Below are 11,865 nucleotides of genomic sequence, written 5' to 3'. Positions count from 1 at the left end.
TAACTTATTTTTCAGTAAAAAAAAGGGTTTGGTTTAGTTTAATATTTTAAGTTTTAAAATCAAAATAAATTTTACTTTGCTTTCAACGCTTATATACAAATTTAAGCATCAATTCTTAAATGCTAAAAATATTTAAACGTAAAAAGAGCATTTATTATTTTTGGAATTGTGAATAATGTAATAAGTGCCTGACGACTCTTTTAGGTTCCAGAGGGTTAACTGCTGCTGAGAAAAGGTAGCAGCATCGGCTAAATATTTCAGGTATGCCTGTATGAAAGGGTCACACTATTTATATTTAATTTTTTATTATAAACTAAGAAATGATAAATACTAATTTTATATGTATGATTTTATGAATTATAATAATAATATGCTTTTAGGTAAACTACTCTCTTGAAAAATGTTTATTTTGAGCAATGATTTTTTATAAACAATCAATTTTGTCACTGAAGTTGAATTTTTAAGGTTGTGATTTTATGTGAGTATATGTACATCCATATGTACATATATACCTAGCTGTGCCACGCCCCCGCATAGCGCTTAAAGTTCTTTAAAAGCTTTTGGTAGGCGTAAATTATTACTTTTGTACCTATACATATTTATGCATATGTATATGTACATACTTAAATTTTTTTTAATCTGTAAAATTAATTTAATTTAATTTAATTTTTTTTTGTTCTGCTATCTCAACCTTTCCCTTTCGTTAACCTGCATGTATTTCCATTTTTTCAAAGCTTTTGCACTGTAATAATCAAAGATACATTTGTATCTTTAAGCTACCACAGAAACCGTTTAAAAAAAATCCAAAAATCATTTTGCAGTAACACTTGGTTTATTGATAGACAATAGCGGCTTTTTGCTCAACTACATAGAAACGACGTGAGAAGCTTTTTATTTAACAACAATAAACATGAATAGACCTATGCATTTATATTGTCCCAACGTTGCTGGTAGCTTTTGCAAACACAAAAAAAAAAAAATGAATTCGCCGGGGAGGGGGAGGAGCCTTGTCAGTTACGTAACGGTGACCTCTACTGTGCGTGGTGAGTCCCCCGGCCTGGGCGATGTAGCTCAAGTCCTGCGGCTGCGGCGCTTAGTCCTTGCTCTGCATGTACTTGATCAGGTCGATGACGCGGTTGGAATAGCCAAACTCGTTGTCGTACCAGGAGATCAGCTTGACGAACTTGTCGTTCAGCGAAATGCCGGCCTTGGCGTCGAACACCGACGAGTGGGTGTCGCTGAGGAAGTCGGTGGAGACGACCTCCTCATCGGTGTAGCCGAGGATTCCCTTCAGTGGGCCGTTGGCAGCCTCTTGCACCTTGGCCTTGATCTCGTCGTAGGTGGCGCCCTTGCCCAGGCGCACGGTCAAATCGACGACGGACACATTGGCGGTGGGCACGCGGAAGGCCATGCCGGTCAGCTTGCCGTTGAGGGCTGGGATGACCTTGCCGACGGCCTTGGCGGCGCCGGTGGAGGCCGGAATGATGTTCTGGGCGGCGCCACGGCCGTCGCGCCACAGCTTGCCGGAGGGGCCGTCGACGGTCTTCTGTGTGGCAGTGGTGGCGTGAACGGTGGTCATCAGGCCCTCCACGATCTCAAAGTTGTCGTCAATGACCTTGGCCAGGGGCGCCAGGCAGTTGGTTGTGCACGAGGCGTTGGACACCACCTTCATGTCGGGGCTGTAGGCATCCAGATTCACGCCGCAAACGAACATGGGGGCGTCGGCCGAGGGGGCCGAGATGACCACCTTCTTGGCACCGCCCTTCAAGTGGACGGAGGCCTTCTCCGTCGTGGTGAACACTCCAGTGGACTCCACCACGTACTCGGCGCCGGCGCTGGCCCAGTTGATGTTGGCCGGGTCCCGCTCGCTGAACACGGTGATCTTCTGGCCGTTGACCACCAGGAAGCCCTCCTCCGCCGACACGGTGCCCTTGAAGCGGCCGTGGGTGGAGTCGAACTTGAACAGGTAGACCATGTAGCTGACATCGATGAAGGGGTCGTTGACGGCCACGACGGAGGCGCCCTTGTCGATGGCAGCGCGCAGCACCAAGCGGCCGATACGGCCAAATCCGTTGATTCCAATCTTCGACATGGTTACTTCCGCTTGTCTCACTTTCACTCTCGTTTGTCCGCTGTCTGGGAAACGACTGATTGGCCGGAGGAAAAATTCAGCAAATTCTCGGAAGTAAACTTTTCAATGTCAGATGAAGGACGTGTCCGCCACTTATCCAGTTCTGACACCAATTTTGGTTTGGTGCCATAATTTTTGACACAAAATCTCTCCAGCTTTGTGGGAGCCATAATTTTCAGCAGCCAATGCACAAACCATGTCGGAGGTGCCAATTACTTAGCGGTGTACTCAAACTAGCTAGTTTCTAGCCAAACTTTAAATGGCTGCAACGTAGAGCTGAGAAAGGTTCCCGAGAACACACGGGAAACCAATCATGGATTTTGGTTTCCGGTCGTTCGAATGATCCAGAAGCATCAGTTTAATCCGCCAAGGCGATTGCTGGGCAGCGACAGCTCCGGAGTCACAGAGCGTAATTGATGGTATTGGTATAACTATGGCAAGTGGTGAACTGCTCATTAAAAGCAATTGGTCATTTGATAGTATAGCACACTTCACGACACCGAAGTATATACAGTGGCTCCAAGCTTATTTCGTGCAAGAATTTACAACAACTTCAAATTGGCACTGCCGCTAAACTAATAAGGATATTTTAAAAATTTAAACGCAGTATGTTAGAGAAAGTATTTGTTAATTTAATTAACATAAAATTATTTCCCTAATAATTAAAACAAATAATAAAACCATATAAATAGGAAAAAGAGTGCAATTCTCACACCCAAGCTTATTTCGTGCAGTTCAGAAAATATAAAATAACTTGCTTATTTTTAGATTTTACTATATTTTTTTACCTGTCTTCATTCTTTAACAACTTTCAAAATATTCTATACGAAAAAAAAATTTTTTTTATATATGTTTCTACTAGACTATTAAGCCATTATTTCCTTATAGCACTTTTGAGTTAATATTTATTTTATCTCTTTTTTTATAATGACTGAGTCTACTTTTTGGTTAAAATTTGTATTAACACTTCAAAAAGTTGATTTTTGTAATGTTTTTTATAAATTTTGTTCGTTTTCAGACGAGCCACGCCCTCACAAAGCCTGCCGAGCACGTATGATCTTAGTCTGATATTACCAAAAACGACCCCGTAGGCGCAGTTCTTCTGCCATTTTAAGCAAATTTTTCTTTAATTTTTAAGGAAACATATCGCCATTTACTATTTCATTGAAAAAAATTTGTTTCGTCACGCCAATTGACACCATACAGGCCCAACAATGGAATGAATCCGCCTTGCTTCACAAATGCATTGAGGTGCTTATTTTACAGGCAGGAATTCAGTCACCACAGCACATATTTTAGTCCATCCAAAACTAAATTGGCTAATTATTTACTTATATGTAAGGATAAAATCATTCCGAAAGAAAATCGAGTGAATTATAACCTTCTATGCAGATTTTAGACGATCCTTGCTGTAATGTTTGCTTATAAATGGCTGTTTTGATACTACTTGACCTCTTAATATGTGATCCTGCAACATAGGGCGCACCTAATTCACACTACATTTGTTACATATTTTGTGCTCAATATAATGCATCTAATTTGGGAACTGAAAGTATCTCCTGTTCCTTTATTATAAGGATAATACAACACAGCTCACTGAAAAATTTATAAGTATTTGTCTATCTCGACCCCAATCTGCCACCAAATTCCTACAAAAAAATGATTTAATTATGTAATGGAATGAAGTGTGGGTTACGAAAACCATATCGGAAAAATCACGATGATATTTGTCACTTTTAAAGTGATTTTGGAGTAATTTCCTTTGATCACTCATGGTACATGGTACTGCCACAAAGAATTTCTTATATATCCGTAATTATGTAGGGCCAGCATCTAAAACCAATAAAGTATGTATTGATTAGTACTTAAAAAAGTAATATAGAAAAAAAATTTCGATTTTAAAGTCTAAAATAGCTGTTTTTTGTTTTTAAAATATTTGCACGAAATAAGCTTGGGTGTGAGGATTGACACTTTTTTTCTATTTATTTAATTTTTTAATTTATTTTAAAGATTAGGAAAATAAAATTTTCTTAGTTAAATATTCAAAGTGTTTCTCCAAAATACTGCGTTTAAATTTTAGAAATATCTTTGCTAGTTATCCGGCAGGGCCGATTTAAAATTGTTAATAATTCTTGCACGAAATAAGCTTGGAGCCACTGTATATAGAAATTAGAGGTGGGCGCGGGCCTGTATTTTGAGGCCCGGGCCCGCACGAACACGAACTCTTTTTTAAGAGGCCCGGCCCGCACGAACACGAAACTTTTTTACCAAGGCCCGGGCCCGGCCCGGCCCGCACGAAACTTATTTACACATATAAGAAAATTTAAAAGACATGCAATTTATAGGTATATATAAGTACATATTTATTAAGGTAAATCATAAATCAAATCATATCATATTTTTATTTAAAAATACAATTTTTTCCAAATTTGAGCTTTTTAGCCTAGTTTGTTTTTCATTTAAAACATGGCCCGATGTTGAAAATAGTCTTTCGCTCGTAGACGAACTGGCGGGAATAGCCAGAATGGTTCGAGCTAATTTGGAAAGATATTTTAAGTCCGTTGCATTTTTCCAAAACTCTAAAATATGTGTACCAGGAACTGCTGGATAGGCCAAATATTTGTCAATCTCTATGTCGATAGGGTTTTTCTCAACTTTTCGTTTTTTTATATAGCTTAAATCTAAAAATTCGGCAAACATTCCTTTGTCGGAATTATTTGGGCTTATGTTATTAGTTGAGTCAACAAAGCTACTATAGTCATGATTCCCTATAAATTCGGAGAGCATTGCTTTTACCGTAGCTAAAACAGCATCTCTTTTTTCCTCTGAGAGGAAATTCATCTCTTTATAAGGAGGGTTCAAGAAAAGCCCCACCAAATGAGCGATTGCCGGAAGAAACCTTTTTTCTAATGCGCTTAGGGTCATTGTTTTAAACTCACTTATTATTTGGGAATCAAGGGTGCTAGTTCTGCAAAGTTTACATAATTTTTCTGACCACAATGCAAATATTTGCATTGTTGGTTCCTTGTCAGAGTTAAGCGCTTCAGAGCAGTCCTTAAAAGGTTTTAAGAAGCATAAAATGTTTTCAAGTAATGAAAAATCTAAATTACTAATTCGCTGTAGCTCATCTTTTTTAAGTAAAAGAGTTTTTATTTCCTCTTTTACATCAAATATACTCAAGAGCATAAAAAATGTAGAGTTTCAGCGTGTTTTAACTTGCTGTTTCAGCGTTTTTGAGAGCTTACTGTTAAGCTGAGAATGTTTAAAATATTTTACTAATGATTTGCAGCAATCGATTAAAGCCTTAACTTCCGCAAGAGGATTTTTCTCAACGACGTCATCCATGACAAGGTTTAGATTGTGACAAGCACAAGATAGGCGCTTGAAGCTCTTAAATGCCGCAACGACATTTGCACCATTGTCCGTAACAAAAACATCTCGATCGATAGTTTCAAGTGTGTTGAAATCCTGCAAAATGTCCTGAACATTTTTGAGAATATTTTCTCCAGTTTTCTTCTCATCCAAGAACTCCCTGATTCCTGTAAAAGATACACAAATAAGTTAAAAGCTTCATAAACATTTTTAAATAAATATGTAAATATGTATGTATAAAAATATACATTACATGTGATCGTACATACAAATATATATAAAAATTGATTTATATTAGTACCTAAAAGAGCGACGTTCAGTCGGAAGTCATCATCCACATAGTGAGCAGTCAGCGATATAAAATTTCGCTGCGTGTAGTCGTCACTCCACATGTCGGTCGTGTATGCCAGTTGTTGGGACGCCCCTGGGTCCCGGGTTTAACCACGTACAACAAGCGCCTGGTTGTAGTATACTGATAGCAACAGCGCTGAAATCTTTATTTAATCTTGTTAAAAAAATAAAGAAGTTTTACATTTTCTTCGATCTTACGCTTGTGGTTTGCCGCTCTTCAATTCACAAAGTGACGCTTACACATATAGCGGTCTCATTCTCGCAAAAAAGGGTGTTTTACAATACTATATAGTGTTGGTCAGAACCATTTCTGTGTTATACAACGCTAAACAAATTCAAATTACCGCCCTTTTCAAATTGGGCATCTAGCGCGGGCAGCGAACCTTCGCCAGCATCGCAACACCAGTGTTTGGTCTTTCAAACTTGAGATAAGTTGAATTTTCAAAGATTCGTACTCTTTCTCCATAATGGTAGTGCTTAACACTTTACGGGATATAACCAAATCATTAATAGACTGACTTCCAAATTCTGCTCCTATGTCGAGAAGCGCTTGGCTATATTCACGGAAGCCGCTACCTACCAATTCACAAAAAAAAGAGTCAATCAATAAACACGTGCAATGGGAATAGATTCTATTCAATAGAACTTACCTTCGCTAATATTGAAAGGGCGCAAGTCTTTTGCAACTAAGGCTAGCTGCTTTCGAGCTAACGAATCCCGAAATCGCGTCGAAACAACTTTCTTGCCGAACCTGTCCAATGTGGGCTGTGACTTAAGCGCGTCTTGTTGAGACGTGCACTTGTGGCGGCTGAGGGTGCCCGTGCCTTGTTTTGAATTATACGCCAGCACTTGCTTACAGCTTCGGCAGCACACAAAATCGACATTATTGCCATTATAATTAACGCAATCGAACAGCTTCCATACGTCACTCCTGCCCTTTCCGTTTTGTGTTAGCTTTACACATTCACTTTTTTTATTTACAGCGTCCTGAATGGTTTTTCGCGACATATTTTATATTTTAAAGTAATCAATTTCACAATAAGACGCCAACTTTGAATTAGTGGTGTCCAAGCAAGTAAAATATGTGTAAGCACATCGATAGTAGTATCGATAAACAATTAAAATGCGATAAATGGCGTTTCTAATTTGAGCATAACAAGAATATCGCGAACAAATCAAACTTGTTTTCGGGCCTATTTCGGGCTTTTACGGGCTTTTACGGGCCGGGCCTTTTTGTTAAGGCCCGGGCCCGCACGAAGCCCGCACGAATCTTAATTTAAAGGCCCGGGCCCGGCCCGGCCCGGTCCGGGCCTGTGTAAGCCCGCGGGCCACGAAAAAAAGCCCGGCCCGCGCCCACCTCTAATAGAAATTGACTCAACATACCTACATGTATTTATTTATCAATATTTCTTATGGGAAAAATATCATAGTCTGAAACTCCCTAACCTGTTCCATAATCCAGTCAACATAACTGGTGACATCGGTAAAAACTGCTATTCCATGGTATTTGCTTGTGATCCCGAACTGCGTATAACGTTGAATCCCATTTACAATGACCTTTTTTGTCAGGGGACCGCCAGAGTCGCCATCACAGGGATCTCCTACATTAGATCCAGCACATATCTGACTTGAACGAAGATAAACTAATAATATGGTGTTACACAAATTGCGATCGTATCGATCGAGAGTGACTTTCTGCAGGAGGTTGCTTGTTCGGCTGGTATTTGTTCTTCCCCATCCATAGGCGTCAAATGTATAAGCACTTTCGACTTTGCTTCTAACTTCCGGATTCAGAATAATGCAGATCGGAAAGAGATGCCCTGCGGATGAGAAAACATATTAAGCTTCATTGGATAGGGCATATAGGGCACGATAACACTTACAACTAAACTCAATATCACGTGATAGTTGCAAAAGGCCAATATCATCATTCATTTTTCTTAGGTCAAATCCATTGTGAATAATCTTCTTTCTGACACTATACTCCTGGGCTGGAAGCCGTATGTCGTATTCTCCCAACTTCACAAATCTGCAAACAGTACGAATATATTATACGTTCTATATTGAATCGAAAGCATCTTAAGAGACTTACAGGTTTCCTTCTTGTCTGTCTATTAAGCATTGAGCGGCGGTTAATACAAAGCCTGAGATAAAAGCCGAATTTATTTGTTACTTAAATGAAGTATGTAAAAGTATATGTACTCACGTTTGTGAATGACGGTGCCGCCACATATAAAATGAGATTCATAATGTATTCTGGCCATCCAAGCAGCAGTCTCCGGTTCGGCGTTCTCACCATTCCGAATTCTCGTACTCAGTGAAGTTCCGCATGGTTCAAATAATAATCGGGCTCCGCCAAAGTTCTCGGCACCGAAATCATCTGTTTCAAGAGGAGGTCTAATGGAGACCGTATTGACGATGGCTGCTGATAAATGACATGTTGATGTGTAAGGAGAGTCCTTGAACCATTGAAAAATGCTTACGAGTGGGTGAAGAATACTCGGGAAATAGAGATTCAATCTTTTCCTCAATCCAGTCAGCATAGCTAGTGACATCGGTATAAACCCCCAGTCCACTGCATGATCTTAAACCATAGCTCACCATTCCCACCTGCGTCAGATGTCGAGTGCCATTATAATTAACTTTTCTGATGAGCGGACCACCAGAATCACCCCTACAGGTGTCACGGTTTAAGGACCCAGCACAAATCTGATTTAAAGTAAGTGGCGAACGTGCTATCCTGTTGCACCTACTGCGATCGTAGTGATCGAGTGTGACTCTCTGAAGAATTTGACTTAAGCGGGCTGTCCGTGTTTCTCCCCAGCCATAGGCATCGAATGTGTTAGCATTCTCCACTTCCCTCTTCGCCGTGGGACTTAAATCAATGCAGATTGGATAGATTTGCCCTGCGGAGAGGAAAACAAAACTAAGCTCCATTAGGGGCGATTAACCAGTTAAGACTTACCAGTAAACACAATATCAAGAGGTAGTTGAAGAAGGCCAATATCATTTTGTCCCGTTTCGTAAGAGTATTCCCTGTGAAACACCGCATTGCTGATACTGTACTCTACGACATGGAGCGATAGGTTATACGCTCCCAATCTCACGAATCTGAGGTCATTATTATTATATAATCTTATTACGAATATTTTTGATAATAAGCTTTAAGTGTGCTTACAATTTGCCCTGATCTTTAATGCAATGAGCGGCGGTCAACACAAATCCTGAAAGAAACAAAATAATTTTCTATTATTTATTTATATTTATATAGTATATACATATACTTACGTTTATGAATCAGAGTGCCGCCACATAGAAAATGTGTTTCATTACTTACGCCTGCCATCCAAGCAGCAGCCTCCAGTTCAGCGTCGTTACCATTCGTAATTCTTCCCCCCGTTGAGGTTTTGCAGTTGTCGTCCAAGAGTCGTGCAGAGCTCCTTTGAATCAGGAACCCGATGATCAAACTCGGCCAAAATAACGTCTGCATCTTGCTGCCAGCTGGAAGAAACTAAATCAAGCTGAGTGCGATGAGACGAACGAAGAGTGCTCTAAAACCGCTTATCAGCGTTTTAAAATTTGGCACTTCTGATGTCTCACCTTTACCTTATTGAACTTTTAACATGAAATTCGAGGCCTGCCATCCAAGCAGCAGCCTCAGGTTCATCATTCCCGACATTCGTAATTCTCAAATTTTCTGCATTTCCGCATCGGTCGTCCAATAGACGGGTAGAACTGCATTGAATCAGGCGATGAGACTAACGAAAAGTGTACAAAAGCCGCTTATCAGCGTTTTAAAATGTTATTTATGAATTTATAGAAAATCGCAGGGCCTGGCCTTTAGCTACGTAGAACAGATAATGTTGTCACCAAATTTTTGAGCTTTGGCAAGCAATCGCATAATCATACTATTAGAAAGGGACTTTTATAGAAACTGTATTATTTAAAAACAAACAACTTTGCATTTTTTTATACCCTTGCAGGGCATTATAATTTCAGTCAGAAGTTTGCAACGCAGTGAAGGAGACGTTTCCGACCCTATAAAGTAGTGATCAGCATCAACAGCCGAGTCGATCTAGCCAAGTCCGTCTGTCCGTCTGTCCACCTGTCCGTTTCTACGCAAACTAGTCCCTCAGTTTTAAAGCTATCTGACTGAAACTTTGCATATACAGGCCTGCTCCGGTAATCGTAAAATTTTTTCGATTTCGTTTTGGGCGAAAACGAACCGTTTTCGTTTTTAGCTGCTCCGGTTTTCGGCAAATTTCTGCTATCGGATGTTTCGTTTTCTCATCGTTTCTCACTGCTCAAGCAGCTAACTTGTGTTGTTGGTAATAAGCAAACAACGTAAAGTACTGCCTATTATATTTACAATTGCCCTTTTTCTAAGCCAGAAAAAGGCAAAAAATGGTAGAATTAGGCAAATCCAGGCACCTAAGATGCTGCCACACTTTTCACAGTTTTAATTCCGGTGGTCTCAAATAATTATTTGGTTAAGTTGGACCATTTAAGTAATCACATTAAATAGCATTATTTATAAACAACCATTTTGGCGGTCCTTTAAAGTTATTAATGTATTCATTTATATTCTATAAGTATTTTTAACTGGCTGTTTCGTTCCACCAACAATATGGCAACCTTGGCGATAACTTTTTGCGGTGAACTTATCGGCCTATCGCCAAACCGAGAAAACTGGTTGAACACGGCAAAAATTTTGTTGTCAAATCTGAGGTGGGGTCAGAAATAAATTTTTTATAAAATAACTACCTGCCAGAATGATCTTATGGTGTTGTGGAATAAACATCAATAGACCACTGAGTAAACTATGTTTTTCCTTTTGTAAATAAGGTCTGATTTTATATAGAAAAAGCCATTTACTTTTCATTCCGGCCAGAAAAAGATGCCCGTTTTTCAAACCGAAAAAATCTTTCGATTTCGATTACCGGAGCACCAATTTCTCGTTTTCAAAAACGAAAACGAAAAATTCTTGCCGTTTTCGATTACCGGAGCAGGCCTGATTACTAAAGGAAACGCTTGCTTCATCGGCAACCAACTTATTTCCGGATCAGAAGCGAAGGGAATTGATCATGAACTCTTAGACGTTCAATTTCGGCGTTGGTGGAGGTGGAGGTGGAGGTCGCGGCGACGACGGCGACGATTGGAGGCACTGGTGGAACCGCGGTCCCCCAGCCTGGAGGCCAGGACGCGGGAGCTCAAGGGCACGTGGTGTGCCACGTGCCCGTGGACAACGTGGCAACAGGGGGTCACGCGGTTCATCACGTGCCCTTGGACAACGTGGCAACAGTGGGCCACGCGGTGCACCACGTGCCAATGGATTAGGCGACGCAAGCTCTGCAGGCGGTCTCAACAGACGGGAGCGCTGGGCCTTGGCCCAGCATGCCGTGCAGATGGGCCATCCGGAGCTGAGGGACTTTATGCTACAGTTGCCGAACAGAGCTGCTGCTGCTCCCGCGCCTGCTGGGCCGCCAGGCGATGCAGTCGCCGCCGTAACTTCCGGGCCCCCAGGCGATGCAGTCGCCGCCGTAAAAAATAAGGAAGATTTAAGTAATGCAAAATATATATTTTATTTATTTAAATTTTATTTAGTTAATAAGTAACAAAAATAAATACGTCGGCTTTAGTGCAAATGCTCTGACAATTTTTAACATTCGCATCTCTTTGTTAACTACACGATCTGCGAGCTGGAGCCGAGTAGCACTCCAACGCCCGTCCAGGAATCATCACTTCGACTAAAAGAAAAATATATTTTAAATATTTAATGAAGCTTCCAAAAAAGAGCGCTTCCTTACCTTGGCCATGCTGAGATCAAGTTTACTCTGATTCTGTCTGTCGCCGTTTTCCTTCATTTGTCGCGGCTTCTTCACTCTCGGCTCCTTTTTGGCAGAAGCAGCCTTCTTGGTTTTGTTAGAGGCCTTCGCGCCGCTTTCGACCATCAAAGTAGTCCTTGGGTTCCTTGGCAGCCTTGGGCGTCTTGGCCGCCAGACCCATTTTCT

General features: G+C 40.7%; 2 protein-coding genes and 1 long non-coding RNA gene across 4 annotated transcripts; all 3 read right to left on the bottom strand.

The window, feature by feature from the left end:
* Positions 1 to 810: 810 nt before the first annotated feature.
* LOC108074433 (glyceraldehyde-3-phosphate dehydrogenase 2-like) lies at positions 811 to 2,167 on the bottom strand. The gene has a single exon (XM_017166470.3). The coding sequence runs from the start codon at positions 2,090 to 2,092 to the stop codon at positions 1,094 to 1,096; it is 999 nt and encodes a 332-aa protein (XP_017021959.1). The 5' UTR covers positions 2,093 to 2,167; the 3' UTR covers positions 811 to 1,093.
* Positions 2,168 to 5,363: 3,196 nt separating this feature from the next.
* LOC138928126 (uncharacterized) lies at positions 5,364 to 6,285 on the bottom strand. Its single transcript, XR_011444590.1, has 3 exons — positions 6,053 to 6,285; positions 5,805 to 5,997; positions 5,364 to 5,670 (listed from the first exon to the last, which is right to left on the bottom strand). It is a non-coding gene; the product is annotated as an uncharacterized lncRNA (long non-coding RNA).
* Positions 6,286 to 7,228: 943 nt separating this feature from the next.
* Positions 7,229 to 9,564, bottom strand: LOC108074405 (transmembrane protease serine 9-like). 2 transcript variants are annotated; one of them, XM_017166432.3, is made up of 9 exons: positions 9,461 to 9,564; positions 9,143 to 9,355; positions 9,033 to 9,078; positions 8,820 to 8,965; positions 8,338 to 8,760; positions 8,061 to 8,279; positions 7,947 to 7,998; positions 7,738 to 7,883; positions 7,229 to 7,674 (listed from the first exon to the last, which is right to left on the bottom strand). In XM_017166432.3, the coding sequence occupies exons 2-9, from the start codon at positions 9,342 to 9,344 to the stop codon at positions 7,265 to 7,267; spliced, it is 1,644 nt and encodes a 547-aa protein (XP_017021921.2). In that variant the 5' UTR covers positions 9,345 to 9,355; positions 9,461 to 9,564; the 3' UTR covers positions 7,229 to 7,264. The 2 variants fall into 2 exon arrangements, with proteins under 2 accessions (XP_017021921.2, XP_017021922.2); XM_017166433.3 differs by lacking the exon at positions 9,461 to 9,564 and having other exon boundaries at positions 8,061 to 8,276; positions 9,143 to 9,422.
* Positions 9,565 to 11,865: the final 2,301 nt, after the last annotated feature.

The sequence above is a fragment of the Drosophila kikkawai genome, chromosome 2R (assembly GCF_030179895.1).
Source record: "Drosophila kikkawai strain 14028-0561.14 chromosome 2R, DkikHiC1v2, whole genome shotgun sequence".
NCBI classification, from domain to species: Eukaryota; Metazoa; Arthropoda; class Insecta; order Diptera; family Drosophilidae; genus Drosophila; species Drosophila kikkawai.
Note: the sequence above shows the minus strand (reverse complement) of the source record. Positions and strands in the feature narration are given on the sequence as shown.